The 22279-nt window shown below is 33.2% G+C and overlaps 1 protein-coding gene across 2 annotated transcripts in view; it reads left to right on the top strand.

Moving 5' to 3' along the window:
* Positions 1-22279, top strand: part of LOC150108151 (uncharacterized) — a 122320-nt gene that overhangs the window by 83607 nt on the left and 16434 nt on the right. For both annotated transcript variants that reach the window (XM_090415615.1, XM_090415617.1), the window contains exons 18-24: positions 1501-1553; positions 1859-1973; positions 7798-7904; positions 13523-13625; positions 16663-16813; positions 19946-20012; positions 20290-20356. In XM_090415615.1, coding sequence (XP_090271741.1) covers positions 1501-1553; positions 1859-1973; positions 7798-7904; positions 13523-13625; positions 16663-16813; positions 19946-20012; positions 20290-20356 — 663 coding nt within the window. The remainder of the gene's footprint in view (positions 1-1500; positions 1554-1858; positions 1974-7797; positions 7905-13522; positions 13626-16662; positions 16814-19945; positions 20013-20289; positions 20357-22279) is intronic.

The raw sequence follows: 22279 nt of genomic DNA on the forward strand, positions 1-22279 counted from the left end.
ATTTATACCTTGCAGAGTCTCTGAGCATGGCCAAATCTTTGACATCTGTAGCACTGTCCAGTTGAGGCTTTCTTCCTCGGAGGCTCTGGGGTGATATTTATGACCTAAGATCAGTCTGGGGAGTCCACAGACTGATCTTAGGTCATAAATATTTTTGTAAGCTTTATGGATCTCCACTAAAACCAGAGGCATAGGGGTTTTGTCCGCTCTAGTCATCCTACTGACCTTAATAGGTGGCACATCCTGATGGCCGAGGTCGACCTCTATTTCATTTGTAGTTACATCCTCTGTAAGACCTCGTAGGACCAGCTTCAGATTCTTCTCCGAGCCGAGAGAGAAAATATGGTATTGAATATTATTTGAATCTAACTGTTTGGTCAGTTTTCTGGAGTCCATTACGGTAGCAGGCTGGATTTTGATGCCATCATTCTGTTCTTAGCTGAGATATATTGTATTTGTAGGTTTGTCATGGTGAACTTTAAAGGTGTTCATTTTTTCTTTTCTCGGAGGACGATCGGTAGCACCCTCTCTTTGGGGGAGACCGAGTTATCAGAAGTGGGAGTGTCATCTTCCATACCGGAATCCATGGGAGATTCTGCATCTGTGGTTTTGTGCTTCTTGCGCGCACGGACCTCTTCAAAGTGTGGGGGAGTGGAAATTACCAAATCCAGCTACTCCTCCATCTGGGCAGTGTCTTCGTCCTCTTCAACAAGGAGTAGAATTAAGGATGCCGGGCCACTCGCGTTCGACTTTTCTTACAATATTTTGAGAATGCTAAGTGCCCGCCCTTTGTTGAACGATTTAATATAAGCGTTATCCTCCTCCTCGCTCATGGTGATGATAGCACTACAATAGTTAATAATCTGTTATTTCTAATACATATATATATATTTCTAATACATATATATATATATATATAAGCCAACAATGGCGATTCTAACTCAATCATTCTATGCGCCACACAAAAACTGAAATATAGTCGAATACTGACCTCATAGTCCTTATAAGGACTGGCTTAAAGGGGCGAAGCAAGAATGCTTTTCATCTTCCCCGTTATCTGTAGAGGACAGTGTAGGGATAAGGTGTTATTTAGCTATTAAATTAAAGCTCTGATCATGGCAGGAGGGTAACAGCAATAGCCGAGCCTCAGTTAGAACTTCATTGGCTACAGCATTGCCATCCATTACCCTCCAAGGGTATTGGAATGTATCCTGATGTCGAATACTGACCTAATTTAACAGAGCTTATAAGTATTTTACCAGAACAAGTTACCATAAGGTGTTTTAACCTTATTAAATAAAAATCTCAGGAGAAGATATAAATGTAGAAAGTATTTTACCTTGAGTATAATAAATGTTAAAGTTACCAAGCTATTTTAAACCCTATATATATATATATATATATATATATATATATATATATATATATATATATATATATATATATATATATATATTTACTAGGCTGACTGAATAAAATATATTATTCTTTTATCTATAGGCTAAGAAATCCAGTTGGAATATATCATGTGGTGTAACCGAATTCAACAATAGGTAAGCCTTTGTATTAACATAAATCCAATTACAGTGCATAACAAAAGTGAACGCTTTGAAAAGATAAAAAACAAAGCTGCCATAACCACATCTTTAGATGCTGTAACTTAAGAATTCTTTTGTAATTAAGTGTAATTCATAAAGATAAAGAAATCGTGTCATAGTTGTATCGAGTTTAGACAATCAATACCTTTAGGCAAGTGATATTAGATAATAATTGAACGAAAGTGAAAGGGCTGATCTTAAAAATGATTGATGTGTCTTGTCTGACAACCATAAATCTGTTTTATTTATTTCTTTTGCAGTATGATCCAGTTCTCTTTGGATGGATGCCAACTTCTTCAAACAGATAACGTTACCGTTTGCCTCTGCAGTCGACTAGGAACGTATGCGGTGCTTTTGACCACATACAGCCAATCGGTAAGACCTTTCTTAGCTCAAATACACTCTCGTTTTCTCATCTATCGTTCTAAATAATCGAATTTACATTGGATTGTGCAGTCATTGTATGATCCAACGCAAAATCAAAAAGCTGTCCAAGTGAAAGTTCCAAACACTGCATTTAATCTTTCTTTTAAATTAATGCTTTTCGTCATTATTTAGAAAGTAAATAAATTGAAATAAAAGTCAATATCGAGTGTACTTATTATGACTAAAATTTTCTAAACCAAAGTTATTTATATCGTACGTAATCAAATCTACCATAATTTTTTTATCATAAGAATTTTATTGAAAGGAACGAAATGTTATGGGAATCAAAAGTCCTTTTTAGGACTTCCAGGGTAACAAATAGCAATGCTGTAGCCAATGAAGTTTTAACTGAGGCTCGGCTATTGCCGTTACCCAGCCATGACTAGAGCTTTTTAGCTCAATAACACTTCATCCATACAGATTTTCTTCATTCAGATGACGGGATAAAGAGTCAAGGACTCAGTCCATCGCCCGGTTCTTTTAAGAATATTATGTTATGTAACATTAAATGTATATGTGTATATTTAATAACATAAATGTTTATAACGTATATTTTCTGTAAGAATTATTAAATCTAAGAAAATCAACCTTTCGTACTATGTTATGACTTTTCACACACACAGGAATATATATGCGTGTTTCACAATCTTTTCGTGTATATACAACTGGCTAAACTGCGAAATCACAGAAGAATGATTTTCTTCTGTGATTTGGTTTAATTTAAATTACGATCTAATTAACAAGCATGTTATATTTCGTGCAGTCGCTAACTGGTTGACCTGATTTGCTGGATGAGAAAAATCCGAATAGCTATGAAGAAAAAAAAACAAAAAAACTTTTCACTTTCGTATGAGATTTCCCTCTAAGTTGGGCGTGTAGACTTCAGAACTCACAACTGAAAAGCCCTTAGAAGGATTCTACTTCTCCTAACCCAGATCTTTCCAACCGAAGAGAGAATGTTACGACATCCTCTCGACTGTGCTACTGAGGCAAAACCGATCTATGGCAAAACAATAATAGTGGGCTTATCTTTCTTAGGTTTGTGTAGAACTGGATGCCTTACTTCTGTACTTTCCTTAGCCCTCGACGCTGTGTCTAAAGACAACTTTAAAGACTTGCTAATGACATTTAATCTTGTATCGATACAATATCACTGCAGTACTTCACCATAGCGGAGCAGTGTTTTTTTATTTTGCAGTCATATTTTGAAGCTGTTTATATTTTCATAAATATTTCATTACTTTTCATCTTCTATTCGACTTATTATCTCTGCTGGCGTCACATTATTCACCATCGGCCCGACTATGACTTATGGCCGAACTATGGCCGAACCTAGATGTTACAACTCATAGTAGACTTATTCGCTATTGACTTTCTAGTTTGTATTTCTGTGTTTACTTTGCTTTTACTTAGTACTACCATTCTAAACTATTTAATAGTTATGTAAACTTTTGAACCACTGTGAAATAATCTACACTTCTCATATCTTGTAATTTAATTTAAGTTGTTGTTTTAATTCTTTTATGTGGATGTTCTTATATCTTCCCTTATATGGATAAGAGACGTGTGACGTCCCTTATCCATATAAGGGAAGATAATTAAACATAATGCCGTTAAATGTTTACGAATGCCTTTAGGCGGCAGATGAATTTCGTTACTGGAGTGAGACTATCTTCACTGACCAGATAATTGGAGGCCTGAAGTAGCCAGAGGAAGTGCTGTGTTTGATCTGAGGTCTAGGATTATCTGATCCTCAGATAGTCGTCTGCAATAATGTGCGTCAGGTTTACATCTTTACGTGGATGGGAGTTATAAAAATATATTCATTAATTAAATTGCTTAATATACCAACTTTTGAATAAATTAATTATGTTAACAACTAGAGTGGATGGTAATAATAATTTATATCACTTGTAGAGAGCCATATACCTTTCTTACTGGAAAGGTCGAATGGCTGAAACCATCTTTGAATTCTTTGCGAGTCCTTGGTTCCTTTCCTATTACCCTATTCTAGCATGAAATGGGACTTTTCAGGCCAAAAGAAGGGATGTGACTCACAGCAGAAAAAAACTGTTACCCAAATTAGACTTCCAACTAGCTGTATTCTACTCTGTGTACGTCTGGACATGTAGGAGACTAAGGAGGCCTCCTTCAGAAGTGTACATCATAATGTTTTTATACTGTGCAGTCAAGCAGTTCATCTTCTTGTGCTTAATTTATCTGTTAACCTTCATTTCAGTTTCCAAATAAAACGCGAAAAAAGAAAATCGAACTGCATGAGATTTTCTTCGATTTAGAAATGAATTTTCTAAAAGTTTCTTCAATGTTTTAGATATACAAGTGATCTATCTACTCCTCACTCGTACTTCAGCGATATGTGTAAGATTACATTTTCTTTTAGAAAAACGTTTCCTGTGAGATCATCAAATTCACTTTTACTTGAAAAATTCTTACTAAAAATTTTAAAAATTTTTAGTCATTTATTAATTTAGTAAAAATGTTTACTTTTTTTTTAATGCCTTTAAAACGTTTTGTCTACCAACGGAATTTGAACTCCTGTCATTCTTCCGAATACACTACGGAGGCACTGTGTTCATATCTTGAACACATTTTGTAAAACTTTTCTTTAATAAACAGAATTTGCATTTGTAATGTCGCTATTCTTTTCAAACCCGTTATATTCCAGTCCCTACCAATTCCAATTCTTTGAAAAATTTCTTTCTCTCTTTTACACACACACACACGCACACACGCACACGCACACACGCACACACGCACACACGCACACGCACACACACACACACACACACACACACACACACACACACACACACACACACACACACACACACACACACACACACACACACACACACACACAGAGAGAGAGAGAGAAGCAACTATCGAGGTTTTGATTTGGTTTAAATTACGATCTAATATGAACGAGCTTGTTATATTTCGTGCACTCTCTTGCTGGTTGAGCTGATTTACCGTATGAGAAAATCCGAATAGGTATGAATATAAAAAAAATAATAATAAAAATAAAATAAAAAACTTTACACCTTCGTATGAGATCTCCTTCTAAGTTTGGCGTGTAGACTTCAGAACGCACAACTGAAAAGTCCTTAGAAGGATTCTACTTCTCTAACTTACGACTGTGCTACTGAGGCGCTAACAAGGAATAAACACTTTAATCGCAGATTATCCGATATGGCAAAACAATAATAATGGGCTTATCTTTCTTAGGTTTGTGTAGAACTGGATGCCTTATTTCCGTACTTTCCTTAGCCCTCGACGCTGTGTCTAAAGACAACTTTAAAGACTTGCTAATGACATTTAATCTTGTATCGATACAATATCACTGCAGTTCTTCACCATAGCGGAGCAGTGTTTTTTTATTTTGCAGTCATATTTTCAAGCTGTTTATATTTTCATAAATATTTCATTACTTTTCATCTTCGATTCGACTTATTATCTCTGCTGGCGTCACATTATTCACCATCGGCCCGACTATGACTTAATAGCTTCGTATCCAAAAGGCGGAGCCGAGTTAGATTGACGAGCTACCCAATTGTTTAATGGTTAGCTTGCCAATCCCAATAACCCAGTCACGTTTATTATTATTATTATTATTATTATTATTATTATTATTATTATTATTATTATCACGGTTGGTTTTGTTGATTTTGTTTATTTGTCTGTTTTTTTTTTAATTTCTTCCATTCGTTCAACGTGTCCAGTCGTCTTACTACTGGCTCTTTTTCTTCTATTGAGGTTCGTGATTTATAATGTTTATATAAATCAGAAGGTCTCCTGTGACAGATCTCTGATAAGTCCGAATAACTTCCTTAGTTTTTTTTTCCCTCGAACCTTGCTTGCTATTTCCATGAGTATAGGTCTAATATTGATTTTGTATATTTTTATTTTAGCTGTATGCAAGGATTCCGAACCTAGATGTTACAAAGCATAGTAGACTTATTTGCTATTGACATTCTAGTTTGTATTTCTGTGTTTACTTTGCTTTTACTTAGTACTACCATTCTAAACTATTTAATAGTTATGTAAACTTTTGAACCACTGTGAAATAATCTACACTTCTCATATCTTGTAATTTAATTTTAGTTGTTGTTTTAATTCTTTTATGTGGATGTTCTTATATCTTCCCTTATATGAATGAGAGACGTATGACGTCCCTTATGCATATAAGGGAAGATAATAAACATAATGTCATTAAATGTTTACGAATGCCTTTACTTATGAATTTCTTTACTGGAGTGAGCCTATCATCACATCATTATCTGATCCTCAGATAGTCCTCTGCAATAAAGTGCGTTAGGTTTACATCTTTTCTTGGATGGAAGTCATAAAAATATATTAATTAAATTGCTTAATATACCAACGTTTGAATAAATTAATTATGTTACCAACTAGAGTGGATGGTAATAATAATTTATATCACTTGTAGAGAGCCATATACCTTTCTTACTGGAAAGGTCGAATGGCTGAAACCATCTTTGAATTCTTTGCGAGTCCTTGGTTCCTTTCCTATTACCCTATTCTAGCATGAAATGGGACTTTTCAGGCCAAAAGAAGGGATGTGACTCACAGCAGAAAAAAACTGTTACCCAAATTAGACTTCCAACTAGCTGTATTCTACTCTGTGTACGTCTGGACATGTAGGAGACTAAGGAGGCCTCCTTCAGAAGTGTACATCGTAATGTGTCTATAGTCAGCAGTTCATCTTTTCGTGCTTAATTTATCTGTTAACCTTCATTTCAGATTCCAAATGAAACACACAAAAAAATCTAATTGCATGAGATTTTCTTCGATTTAAAAATGAATTTTCTGAAAGTTTCTTCAATGTTTTAGATATACAGGTGATGTATCTACTCCTCACCCGTGCTTCAGCGATATGTGTCCTGAAGATTACATTTTCTTTTAGAAAAACGTTTCGTGTGAGATCATCAAATTCACTTTTACTTGAAAAATTTTTAGTCATTTATTAATTTAGTAAAAATTTTTATTTTTTTTTAATGCCTTTAAAACGTTTTTCCTACCAACGGAATTTGAACTCCTGTCATTCTTCCGAATACACTACGGAGGCACTGTGTTCATATCTTGAACACATTTTGTAAATATTTTCTTTAATAAACAGAATTTGCATTTGTAATGTCGCCATTCTTTGCAAACCAGTTACATTCCAGTCCTTACTAATTCCAATTCTTTGAGAGATTTCTCTCTCTCTCTCTCTCTCTCTCTCTCTCTCTCTCTCTCTCTCTCTCTCTCTCTCTCTCTCACACACACACACACACACACACACACACACACACACACACACACACACACACACACACACACACACACACACACACACACACACACACATGCATACAGACGAGAGGTTTCGAACATATAGTAAATCGGTGTGGTATATATCAACAGATTTAATTTTAGTCATAAATAAAAATGAGCTTAGAAACAATAAAAATTTCAATAGCATAATAAATGTTTCACAGTCTCCATTCAATTACATTACTACATTCATTTATTCATTTCTGATTTCCCTGTCTTATGCAAGAACTTTTCCCCACCCTTTGTTCCATAGATACCTAAAACCTGAACAGCTTTTAAAGCAAAATAACACTTTTCCCTACTATTTGTTATCATTTACTGATTGAACATTTCCTAATAATTAAATAAAAAACCCAATTTTCATCCAAATACAAATTTTCAGAGCCATTACTAATCTGTTTTGTTATAATGTGTATTTCAGGAGCAGTATTATTCTACTACTGGGTTCGACATAATTGCCGGCATTGGTTGTGCGATTTGCGCCTTTCTGGTGTGTCTAACATTCTTTATCTTACTGGTCCTTTGGAGGTAAGGAAATAAGCTCCTTTCTGTTTTAAATTCTTTTAACTTTTTTCGTATTGTTGGTATGACAATATATATAGCATTTCAAATGATCATTTGTAGAAAGTTCATTGCTGTCGAAATTCATTATGAATGAAAAAGTATGTCAGACAATCATATATTATACGATATGTGATTGTCTGATCACGCCCTCTAATATCTTTTTTAATGCTCCAAATTTTTTTGCAATAATTATTTTCGTAGCTAATGAACAAACATAAAAGTTAATTTCAACTTACTGCAAATGTCACCAACAATATCTATCTAGCATACACATCCAGATGCTGAATATCCAAGTAGTCTGATACGAATATAAAATACATTTTTGCTGAAATTTTATCTGTTTAAGAAAACACTTTTATTTTAGATTACCATATTGGTTAATAAAAAAAATAAAAGTACAATTTTTTATTTATTTAGATTACTTTAAATTTTTTTCAATTTATAAAGTTCAGTTAGAAGATACTCAAACACCTTTTTATTTGTAACATACAAAATATACAATAAGTAATCCGTTTGTGCATGGTATGCGTAGGAAGTAGGCTGAAATGAGTGAGATTTGAAAAGTCCTTTTTAGGACTACCAGGGTAACAAATGGTAATGCTGTAGCCAATGAAGTTTTAACTGAGGCTCGGCTATTGCCGTTACCCAGCCATGACTAGAGCTTTTTAGCTCAATAACACCTCATCCACACAGATTTACTTCATTCAGATGACGGGATAAAGAGTCAAGGACTCAGTCCATCGCCCAGTTCTTATAAGAACTATAAGAAATGGTATGCGTAACATAAAATATTGCTGTTTTCTTGATTCAAATTGCTGTGTTCTAGCTTTAAATGTTCACAGGGACAAAAATGTGTTGAAATCGAATACTGTATGTATGTATATGTATATATTGAAGTTGAAATATGTTGAAATTGAGATGTGTTGAAATATATTGAAATTGAAACAACTCGGTTCTGAATAGAGAAAATTTATTAAAATTTGGAATTTTAGAATACAAGGATGTTCATGGGTTTAGTTTTAATTTCGGTGAATGCATTTTACCAAAAAATGCTTAGAACTGTATTTTTAATGTTAAAATTTGGAATTTAAGAATACAGGGATGTCCATGGGTTCAGTTTTACCCAAAATGCTTAGAACTGTATTTTTAATTAAATTCAAAATACGTTTAATTAAATTCAGGATCCAATTTAAGAGTTGGTCAAAGCTAGATAACTGGGGTGATACTTTCATATCGCCTTTTAAATAATGAGGAGAACCCACAGGACTTCTGAGCGAAATATCCAGTCCTAATTTCCTCGTGATGAAGCCAGTTATTAATAAAGTATCTAGACAGATACTGAATGAACGAGGATGGGAAAGAAATTTGAGGATTTAGCTGACCACATTACATTTTGTGTAGGTTTCAACCAGGGACAAATATGATGTTACAACACAGTGAAATGTCTTACTAGCTGAGGCTTTGACCAGTTAAAAAAAAAAAAAAAAAAAAAAAAAAACACCACCGTGTTCGTGAGAGAATCATAATAAACGCGGAAGGTCAGCTACTGGAACAAACTGCAAATTAACGTCAGCAGAAGTAAAGATGGGTGACATCAACATAATAGGTATCAATTGAAAAGAAGTGAACTGTCAAAAGAATTAAGAAGACTGCAGCGTCGAATTTAATGCAATTACGGAAACAAAGAAAACAAAAACAGGCGAGTTTTGCCTTAATATATTAAGGCAGTAATGATCAGTGGAAGAAAAAAAAGAAGATCACCACTATACACAAAAATAATCTTGAATGACAAGACGTAGCGATGTGGGGGCACACATCCAAATGGGAAATTGGACAATGAAACTTATTTGTACTCGGGATCCAATGGAAGGTTCTAACTAAGGAATAAGTAGAGTCGTTAAAGAACGGAGAGGACGTACAGAAAAACTTGGTGGAAATATAAACAGCAGAGTAGGAAATTATTACCAGACATAAAGAAATGTTGTGGGAGATTTGGATACAAGAGGAAAGCTAATAATAGTAATAAGTTTGCTGGCTTTCTGTTCAGGACACGAACTAATCATTAATAGCACCATGTTCCAATATAAAGATGGGCGAAAAACAGAGAATTTGAAAGAGGAGTGATCACTGTTTACTTTTGAATAACATGAAATTAAATGTCACACTAAAAAGAAGAGTGTGTAAGAAAGTTTTAAAACGAATTAAAGTTGAGCAGCTTATAGAGGTGAACTGTAGACTCAAATACACAAACATTATTCAAGAAAAAATAAAAGAATTTGAAAACAAGAACCAAACGTTCGACACTCCGTAATAGACACTAAAATAAAACATTGATCGAGTCAATCAGATAGACATGTGATTACGTGGTTTGTAGTCATGGAAAAAGAAGAAAGCACATTAAAAGTTCCTGGCAAATAAATCAAGATGTGTGCTTTGAGAGAATACACAAAAGTATGAGAAAGCCAGGCAGCATGGAAAATTAGCTAAAGTTGGGAAGATGTTGATAATAATATAGAAGATACATATCAGAAAGATCCAGAGACTTTTGAGAAATCTTAGAGATGGAGGAAAGAGTAGTGTTAAATCTGAGATAATAGATAATAAAGATAATGACATGAAAACTGAAGATATTCGAGATGACTAAGAGTAATTACTTTGAAAGATTTCTAAATCAAACACACAGTAATGGAACAGAAGTATAAAAAAATCTGAAGTAGAAAAAATGTGGAAAGACAGCTCAAGTAGATGATATTTGAACAGAAATGCTCTAGATGTCTGAAAGTTTGACAATGGCTGCAACGCATAATTCAAAAAGAGCTTATTCAGAACGTTCGAATTCCAGATGGATGGATAGAGCTGTCCATCTGTATAAAGACAAATTGAACTGAATATGAGAATTACAAAGGCATTTGCCTGCTGTTTCGGGTAAGATTTATGCATGCATACTTGAAAAGAAGCTAAAAACAAATTGTGGATTTTTTTTTAAATAAAAAAGCTTAAAATCTCGATTCAGGCTAAATAGAGATTGTTAGGATCAGATGGATTCTGTTTTCACTTTACAACAAATAGTTGAGAAATCAAATATAACAAGGATTTTTTTAAGTCTTGTAGATCTGGAAAAGGCATATGATCAGAGAAAAGCTGTTCAACGCTACATTTATATGATGTAAAGGGCATTTATATCAAGCATTTCCAGTCATAGTTAGAATTGAAGGAGGTACAGGAAGATGATTTGAGATAAAATCATGTGCGAGCCAAGGATGCACAGTATTTCTGTTATTCACCATCTATATGGATCACATTATGAAGGAAAGTAGAAAACCTGATATCAAAATTGAAGATATTCAACTTAGCTTTTTATTTTTATGTAGATGTTACACTCCTCAATAAATGCAGTGCAGATAAAATAAAAGAATTACTCAATGAATCCTGTAGAGGATTCATTGAGTATATTGAATAACTGATGTTAAAATTTGGTATGAACATATGAAACATATCAATACCTGATTGTACAGAATAACTAAAGCTAGTAAGGGGGGGGGAAATACACTGAATAAATTTCAGTGTATGGAATAAGAGATAAATTGGTCAAAACACTAAAGTAGGTGTTGTTAACGTCATGAAAGTAGATATAAGGAAAATAAAACAGGTTATCGATGCTAGGATGACATGAAAAGGATGTAAAGGAAGACCAGGATCTAAGTCTAGGTTGAGTTATGTAGTTAGAAATCCGATGTATAAGATCTGCAATATTAGAATAGATAAAAGACTAATTCGGAGGAAAATTCCAATATACCGTTTAAAGATGCATATCAGGAATTTGATGATGGATCTTATTCGAAATTTATTGAATTGCTACATTTTTTTTTTTTTTTTTTTTTTTGTAAATTGGATCATTCGTTGTGGAAAGATGAGATAAAACGAAATGATACGAATAGAGCAGTAAGCACAAAATCGGTGCGCATTTAAAAAGGAGTTTTATAAACACACTTGATGGATTTTTACCAGTTATCTGAATAACGTCATTTCGTTTCAAGTATCGTTATAGTTCTCGGGAAAAGAAAAAAGTATCAAAAGTTAAAGTCTGATCAATATAATATTGCAGTCTATATAAACAGTTATAAAGAGGTGTTGATCCCAATATCGATATGGCGTACTTGTGTTAGATAATAGTTCTTCCCCCACCCTCACCCCGCTTTTTTAAGTAGTCCTTGGTTCAAGAATGTTTGATAAAAGATTATTTTTTAATTTCCACTTTTCTAAAAGAACGATATGAAATAATAATATAATATTTTACTGCTATAACTGGAGCCTTTTAATGGCAAAATTATGCTAAACAAAATTATAATATGGATAATCTAGTTGTAATCATAATAATGGCAATGAAAGTGAATCCACTCCCATGATAATGAAAATTATCAATCATGGGAGTGGATGGATTGCGAGAAGCACATTTTATGATCTTTTTAGTAATTTCCTTACTTGTTAATTTTATATTATATTTTGTATATAATACATATAGTTTCGGATAGCATCTAATGTATTTCAATTTTATTCGTTAAAATACAATAATTTATTTAAAATTTAAAAGGTTTAGTAATACTTTCCTAAATACACCTATTTATTTTTAATATACAAATATTTAATAATTAAGCTTTCGTAATTTTATATTGCGAATCTACGTGTGCAGATGCAGATTTAGTAATATCGCCTTTTTTATTTTCTTTTTTAATTTTCGGAGGTTTTATACTGAAGAAAAAAAGACATGGTTGATCACCAATATTTCATCGTGACCCTGATGCCTGTTAGTGTGGGACAATATGTAAAACGAAAAAATATTTATTGGGTAGAACATAAAAGTATGTACATATAAAACTCGACATGAATACCCACTAAAATTGTTATTCAAATTGTTCTCGCATTAGTGGTCTTGTAATAAATAGTATGTTTATTGGGTTACAATATTTATATTTTAAAATGTTTTGTGTAAGATATATAAAACTAAATTAAATTCGACTAATTCATCCTAAAAGACATTAACGGAGTGGACAAGTTTCCATTCTCCAGCCAATAGTTCATCAATTTGAATCCTACTGCCGGAGTGGATCTTTGTAAACGTTGTTTGGTGATAGGTGAATTTCATCATTGGCCTGATTTTTGAATGCCTGAAGCGGCTTGTTAAAGTACCGTGTTTGGTTTATAGAGCAGGATTTATAAAAACTTATAAAACCTTTGCCGACCCAATCTATTAATGTTAATGTACTATAGTTTTATAAGTTTTTATAACTTGGATTCATATTTTAAAAAAATCTCTCTCTCACACACACACACACACACGAAATCATAGTAAAACTTTGAACGGCGTTTGCGAATTTTCCCCCCCCCCTGCAACAATCATTCGGAATCGCAGTTAAAGGGGGGAAAGGGCCCCTTTAACTGCAAGTACCTCGGGTTTTATAAATATTATTGTTATTTGATATTACATATTTAATTAGAACATTTCGTATCTTAGGTTTTTGAGCAAAACTTACCTTACTTGATCACAAAATAATGAGTTTCATATGTTATCTCTGGATTTTTAGAAAAATCAGAAGTCCTATAACAGCCCTCAAATTACAGATGTGTCTTGCTCTTCTTGGTGCATATGGTACATTTTTAAAAGCTCTTCATAAATCTCTGGCTCAGGTAAGTTTTATTAGACGATTTTTAAAAAAAATCGTAAATCATAATAATATGAATTTAGTGATTTTGTATAGCATTATAAACCACAATTCATGTCTGTTAACAGACATGAATTGTGGTTTATATATAACAGACATGTTAACACTAAGCAACGATATATATTATGCACGGAAACGACGTCACAGTGATATCACGCCTTCCGCTTTGGCAGTAAAAAAAAAAAAGAAAGAAAGAAAAAAGTTGAAATCACATTCATTAGAGACGTTATGAATTATTAATGATGATCTTCAACAACGATGAGCTGAAATAAAGATGGGTAGGAAAATTGGTTAATATTAGCTTGACAGGCAGTAAAATTGCATTATTCATATCTTGAGATAAAAATGAAAAGATCAAAACTCTGCCAGTAGTTGTTTTTCTTTTAAACCGTTCAATACATATTTATATATACATAATAAGTAAGATCGCTAGAAATTTCAGTACTGTAGATAATGGAGTTGGCTGACTTATGTTCGTTAGATTAGAATAAAAAGCTATTAATTAAAAACTTCATCAAGTAACATGAATGTAATCCATAACTTCTTGCCATGATTTTTTTTTGTTTGTTTTTTCAAAGCACAATAACTTTGTTATTCTGTTTCGTTATGTATATATATATATATACACATTGAAAATTATAAAATACTGAGATTGGAACTGAACCCAGGATTTTCCAGCTAAAGGTGGATGCTGTGAGTAAACAGTAGCATATTCCATTTCATGGCAAGCAACTACAACATATGGACGAACCCCTGTCAGCCAGCTAAATTTCTGGGCGATTGCCAAGGCGCACATCGGACGCCTGAAAGTCGGATTACTCGAGAAAAGCTATAAAGTGACGGCAGCGTGTCTAGGAGAAGTGGAAGGAGGACTCTCTGGAGATTCAGCAATTTAGAGAACAGAGGGAGGAATGAGGCAGTGTGTGTGTGTGTGTGTGTGTGTGTGTGTGTGTGTGTGTGTGTGTGTGTGTGTGTGTGTGTGTGTACCAGTTAACACTGGCGAGAGGTATTTGTTTACGACGAGTGAGAAGCGATGAACTTTGACCGTTCTAGTATTGTCGATCGGATTCTTGACGATTATCGGTTAGTTCTTTTACCTTCTATTCTGATGTGTATGTGTGTGTGTGCGCGCGCGCGCGTGTGTTTTGCAGTTGGATTTTTACACAAGCAATAATCGATCTCCCTTATCCAGTTTAATGGTCTAAATTACTTTACCGTTTTCTTGTTGTTCTTAAACATTACCATTTTGTGGTTATTCGTTATCTTTCATTAACAGATGAATTTCTTCTTCTCTCTTTCATTTCTTTGAAATAAAAGTATAACCAAGTTTTGTGTATTAGTGGGATTGCACAATATGTTATGGTTGAAGACAGTAATGGATCAAGAGTGATACCTTGTTGGCGTTTCTGTTGTCGGGAAATATTGTAGCGTTTCTGCTTTGTTAGCTATGTGTATCCATTGGTTGACCGATTGAATGAAGGGAAAGGTTAAGACTGAGCAATGCCAGAGATATTTTAAGCAGCTGGGAATGTACGCTCACGGGAAAACAGACTTCCAAAGTCGGTGACCTTAGAGGAAATTGAGCATTTGCTGGTGACGAAAATAAGCAGACATTAGTCGACTTAACAGTAGCGAGAAGTTTCTTAAGGCTTATTAATAAAGAAAAACCCACAAAAATCCACAATACTTGGAAAGTATTGTTGTGAAGTAAAGCTAATATTCTAATCTTCTGGAAGATGCAAATGTATTTGTTTAGTAGTGGGTCATTAGTGGACCATCCCCCCCCCCCCACACACACACACCTCACTCTAATACTATCAGAGTTGGTAGCTTTTCACAGACTAAACTACCTTTCCATTATAATCTGATTAATTCTGAGGAAATAAATACATTAAAAGAAGAATAAATCATGGTTGATATTAAAAATATTAGTTGCGCAACCTAAGTGAATATATCGATCTACGATTAATTCGTCTGAAGTACTGATGGGTTAAAAGAATACCGCTTCAAATAGTTCGTTACGTACATGAGGAAAACCCATCAAGTATAAAATGCTACTAATATTTCATCGGAGGGGGAAAGACAAATAATCTTTGTGTATCTGGTGCTATCGGAAACACTTGGGAAATTAAAATAAAGTGGGTGCGATATTTCTAGTTTTAAAATTAATATCGTACCATTTAATATAATTAAAACGCTGTTACCGAGGCTTATTTTACACAAACTAGATCACTTCTCAGTTATTTCATCGCATATAAAATTTCTTACTTCAGCATGGATTCTGTTTGTATACAGAAATAATAATATATGCAAAATACTTGTTATAAACTCCATTTTTCATATGACATTGAAAGTGCCATCTAAATTATATTATTTTTACATGCCTTCAAACCCAAATTTTTTAGAAAAAAAAAAATGGTAAAGTGCAATATAAGGGTTAAACTAATTTTTTCACTCCTGTGTATGATCTTAAAAATAATCATAAGGAGTTGAATGCCTGGCATTTCAGTTAAGTTTTTCTTCCTCGTAAACTAATTAATTGAACAGTGAAAAAAGTATTCTTAAAATATGAAATTATGAGGAGTTTGGCTATTTCTTAAAAAAAAAGTAAGGAAATAAAAAAATGCCAAAAAAGTTGCACATATTTAACTTTAAAAAAAGCATGAAGAATTAAAATCATCACAGAAGTTGACTCAATTACTGTAACCTACAAGTACGAGTACTTGTACATTTCAGTACCGATCTGGATGTCATATCGTCAAAATGCCTTCGTGCTCAACTGCTGAGAAATCAAAAACAAAATCTTTTATTGAAGCTTAATTCTAACGAAGTTGAATATTTTACAACAATTTTATTTCTTTTTTAAATTAAAATATGCGTGTTGTTCTTTATATGGTATTTTTTAATTAATTTAATATTTGCGTGTTATTCTTTGTATGATATTTTCTTTTTTAATCAATATAAAATATTTGCTTAATTTGATTATCTCAAATTCCTTTCAGGAATATTATCCTCATGTGGCGACATCTCTGCAGTTTTTCCTATTGACAGCATTTTCCTTACAGTTATGCTTAGGACTGACAGTATATATCGACTGTGTCGATCTGCGAAATGTTCACTATCCAATAATTAAGATTGTCGCGATTGGATGGGGTAAGATTTTTCTAGTATAAATATCTCCAATTCAAGAAATACACATTAGTTTTAAATATATTTATTTAAACACATGCTATGTACTCTCTCTCTCTCTCAAGATGTAAATTTTATAATATATATAGTATAAAATTTTAAATATAAATTTTATAGTATTTTAAAAGTTTATTGTAAATATAGTTTATTTTAAGCTTATTTTTTAAATTCTTTTAAATATACATATATTTCCTAAAACACCATACAAAAAAGCTATTAGTATTACCACCCCGTGTGGCGGCCGGGTAAGAATAGCCTCACTGTAACCTATGCATGTCGTAAGAGGCGACTAAAATGGACGCAGAGTTTCGAGACTTTCGCTCTCTTAGGTTTCTTCCGGCATTTTGCTCCCAGTGAAGGGGGCTTAGATTTGTGGGGGGTTGCCCTGAGAGAGCATTTTGAGTCTCTGGGGAGATTGTTCTCCGAGGTGGCCCGTGAAGGGCCTTGTCAGTGGATGCTTTTCCCTGGAATATGAGCGGTTCCACTCAGTGGTGGGGGGGGGGGGCAGTCACTGCATGGAACCAACGCTGAGTTGGATGGTCTTTCAGCCACTCGTAGGGAGTGGTCCGGGGGATCGTCTTAATTTTTAGAGAGGGCTTTACTTAAATATCGCCCCACTGTAGCCCATGCATGTCTTACGAGGCGAAAATGGGTACCCAGGGAAGGTAATGGATAGCAATGCTGTAGCCAATGAAGTTTTAACTGAGGCTCGGCTATTGCTGTTACTCTCCTGCCATGATCAGAGCTTGTAGCTCTATATATTATTCCATCCATATATTTTCTTCTACAGATAACGGGGAATATGAAAAACATTCTTGCTTCACCCATCTAGCAAAAAAAAAAAAAAAAGCTATTAGTCATCGAAAGAGATTTTAAGCATATTTCATGTATAGAATCCAAAGTTATATCTTGTTGCAAATATTATATTAAAATGTGAAGGAAGTTAGCAAAGTTTCTTTATATGTGACTCGACCTATAATAATAGGTTAAGATTTTTTCTAATTTCGTTAAATTTATCTTTGTTATTTTTTGTAAAAAAAAACAAGTTTGGAAACTTTGCTGAATTAACCTTAACTTGCTTGCGTTTAGGACTCTTTCTAGTTCTAGTTCTGAAAATGTGGAGTTCTTTCAAAATATTGAAAGAACTGTGAAGTTCTTTCAATATTTTGTTATAAATGCTAAAATTAATTTTCATAAAGCGATTGTTAACAAATCAATCCATTCCAGATTAAATTTGAAAATATTTTATGAACAATATTTAGTTCGATGTTGTTATCACAAAATGATCTTGTCGTTTATGAACTACGCATTCTATCTCAAATGATAATATGAATGCAGTTCGAGAGACTTGTCAACTAGTAGCTTACACGAACTTATTCCAAGATACTTTAATGCTTTGTTTTATTTTATTTTACTCCTCTAAAAATAATTTTAAGTTACGTTAAATTTCATCTTTGGTTAATTGCTAAAAACTAAAGTTATTTTCAAATAGGGAGATATTTGATATTTGTGTTACACATGTAAAATTATATTATATCATTCTTGTTTATTTAATGATCCTTCGGGAAAAAAGATAGCTGTGCTTTTTGTCTTGTACTGGACATCTCTTTCTAAACAGATACTTCAAAAGCAAAATCTTATAATAAATAAATATGGAACACAATTAAATATAAGTTGTTCTAATGATGGCAATCGTTACGTAACTTCTAAAATAAAGAAAATAATTTAAAATTTAAATCTTTGAAAGAGGACCAAATAATAGAAATGAATGAATAAAAATAATCATGAGATGCAGAAAACGCCTATTTAAGAAATTGAGTATGAAATTCGATAAAAATAAGCTAATAAAAATCATGTTCACATTACGAAGTATAAGAGAATAATATTTTTGCATCAGAAGAATCAATCGTGGACTTTTATTATTATGACTTTCAAATAACAGACAACCCTTTATGACATCCTTTTAATGAAAATATTTATCATTACTAATACAAAACACAGTAACTAGCTGAATACATATAGATCAATCAAATATTAAATTGCTTTTGAAGGCACAAAAAATACGACTTACCAATGGAATTTTATAAACGGCTCTGGCCATCAGTTAACATAGAAACTGCCAAGACTTTATAACATTTTTCAGGCCTGGTATATTCGTTTTGAAGCAAAATTTTGATTAAAATTCTAAATTCTTTAATAATTATTTATTAATAAATAATTATTAAAAAATTTAAAAATTTAGTCCCTATTTTTTTTTTTAAAGTTTATTTTTAAAATTGATTTTTTTTTTTTTTTTCGATAAATGACAATTTCGTTGTCGGCACGTGTTACCCTACACAACTCCATCTTTTTTTCAAATATCGAATAAATAAGCACAAAAAAAAAATTAGCACGGTTAGTAGTGCATTACTGTATTTCTTTATTTTTTTCTCACGCATTTTATCTTGAAGTTCATGCTCGTCTTTAGCTGGGAATCTGGATAATGCATTCCAAGTAAAAAAAAAAAAAAAAAAAACGATCTTTAACCGTGTACGCAATCGAATAATTGGAATCCTTGTTCGGTCTTTCCCAAAGTGTGAATTTTCTTGGCGGTGAGTGGAATAATGCCTGAAAGAAGTTGATCCTCTCCCACATCATTAGAAAAACAGATGAACGGAAGAGTTCGCGTGTAGACAGGTGTGTTTGGCAGGAACATTCATTTTACACTTTAACGTTTGTTCCGGGCCATTCCACCTCATCATCAACGATTTGTACTTAAGACGATTTCAACCTTTCTAGATGGGAATGTGAACTCTCATCCCCCCTCTCCAAGCACGAACTTCAAGTAACATTCATGAAAAAAAAAGAAAGAAATATACGAAAAGGGAAGAAAAGAGCATTGTGAAGTTTAATCGGAATAAAGTGAGTTATAAATGAGAAAACTTTTAAAGAGAAAAGAAAATATTCAGAGATTAATTTAACTAATTTATAATATGACATTTCGTACTTTTTAGATTAATTTACATGTATCAAATAATATTCTTTTGAATATTATTATTATTATCGTTATTATTTAGTAATAAAGTTTGATAAATTTATTTAATGTTTCTCTTCTAGCTGTACCTGTTATAGTTGTCGGAGCCACATTAGCTGCACAATCATTAGAAGGCTTCCATTTAGACAGGTTGGATTTTTTTTTTTCGTATAAAATTCAATTTTAAAATATTAAATGGTAGATATTAAAGTTAACGTTTATTAAACTAAATGTTAAATAAAATTCTGTTATGTATTAATTAATTTATAAATATCAAATTTCAGAATTAAGTAAAATAAATATATTATTTTATATAATGCAATATTTTATATAAATTATTAAAGTGTTCTGTTTATACTGAAAACAAAACTTTTACGTATCAAAATGTCGAACCCGAAATCAATGCACTGCCTTCCTCTGTTTACAGATGGTGGTTGAAGGCTGGAAGTAATTTTTTCTATGGGTATACAATATCTGTGTTAATATTAACTCTGGTAAGTAATAAATACTTAAACGTTAAGTTTATTTAAAAACTGTTTTTATTTTTTATTATTATTTATTTATTTTTATTTTTAATCAGTTTCTTGAATGTAGCACGCACACACTTATTTTAAAATAATATTTTAATAATATATTTATTTTCACTAAAGAAGACTAGTAATTTATTCCAGTGTGGTGGCCGGGATAAGAATAGCGCCGCTGTAGCCCATGCATGTTGTACGAGGCGACTAAAGTGGTTACCCAGGGAGGGTAATGGATGGCAATGCTACAGCCAATGAAGTTCTAACTGAGGATTGCTGTTACCATCCTGCCATGATCAGAGCTCATAGTTCAATAACACCCCGTTTACCGGGAATATGAAAAGCATTCTTGCTTCGCCCATCTAGCCGGAAAAAAAAAAAAAAAACTAATTTTATTCTGATTTTCTTTATCGTAAGAGCTGACAGATTTCGATTGACTCGGTTTTTGAGATCCGGATTTGTGATTGTGATAGAGTGAGCATAGGTTCTTTTCAGTAATTGTTCAGTGCAAGATAAGATTTTGACTTTTAATGAATCTTTCCTATCCCAGGTCCTCATTTCGACTGCCGGTCTACACTTGGTGGTAGGAAGAGACAAGGCAGGTCCTGAACCCCCCCCCCCCCAAATAAATCACAGGTCAGGCCTAGATATGGACCTTCCTTTCGAAGACCTTTTAGGTCTTCGAAAGGAAGGTCCATATCTAGGCCTTTCGAAGAGCTCCATAAGATCCCGGCAGTTGAATCAGAGGAATACCATCCCTCTGATCCTCTCCCCAGCACTTCTCAAGACAACAACAGAGATAATGCCTCAACAGTTAACGCACAGTCTTTGGAATACCCTGACGACTATCAGGTAGTCAGCAGAAAAATGCGACGGAAAGAGGCTCCAGCCGTAGAGCCCGAAGCACCGATGGACACAGCGGCATACATCAAAGAGCGAATTCCACCGGTGATTCTAGGAGCTAAAGAGCAATGGTCGACAGTTGCGGAGGTCATGAAGAACTCTGAAATTAAGTTCACTTCGGCTAAAAACTCCGATGAAGGAGTCCATATTCAACTTGAAGGAGTATCGGACGGGACACGGTCAAGTGGGCGACGGCGACTGGGCGATGAACAAGTGGTCGACAAAATAATAGATGAAATATGCAAATAAAATTTTAAAAATCTCGCTTATAATTAAGCTTATTTTTATTGTGTAGAATTACGGAACTGTATACAAGTTATATTGAAATTTCTCATACAAAATATAAATCAGCTAGTTCATAAACATTTTCGTTTATATCATAATGAGAATATTCATTTTTGGTGGTGAAAGTCATCCAATGTGGAGCCAAAGCATGAACGAATTATTTATGAATGGGACATTTTTACTTTCTCTCCCTCTTTTTGCTCAAATGTTTGTTATTTTGGCTAGAAAGGATGGAAGTCCTATTATCCCTGTTTTGTATTGTTTACTACCTCTTGAAACATACACAAAATTATTTTATATGATACATCAAATGTGGCCATTACTAGATCCCGAAAATATAAATGTTGATTATGAAATTGCCATTCATCGAGCTTTACTTATAGTATTTCCGTAAGCTAACATAAATTGTTGCTTTTTTCATCTCGTACAAAATCTTCGTAAGCATTTAGCTTCATGCAATCTTTTAACCAGTTACAATTCTGATGCGCAATTTGCTTTAAATTCAAAAATGATCAGTTCACTTGCTTTCGTTCCAGAACAAGATATTATTTACGCTATTTCTGAACTTTCGAAGAATTATATCATATAATTCTTCGAAAAAATAAATTTTTTAATTTATCGAAAATTAGAATATCGGAAGCCAAATTCACGCAGGTAAGCTTAGGTAAGTCTAGGTCATTAGGTCTGGATTATTTTGTTTGGTTTTTT

Source organism: Typopeltis vanoorti, chromosome 3 (assembly GCF_054136105.1).
Source record: "Typopeltis vanoorti isolate ZY-2024b chromosome 3, IOZ_Tvanoo_1.0, whole genome shotgun sequence".
In the NCBI taxonomy this organism is placed as follows: Eukaryota; Metazoa; Arthropoda; class Arachnida; order Uropygi; family Thelyphonidae; genus Typopeltis; species Typopeltis vanoorti.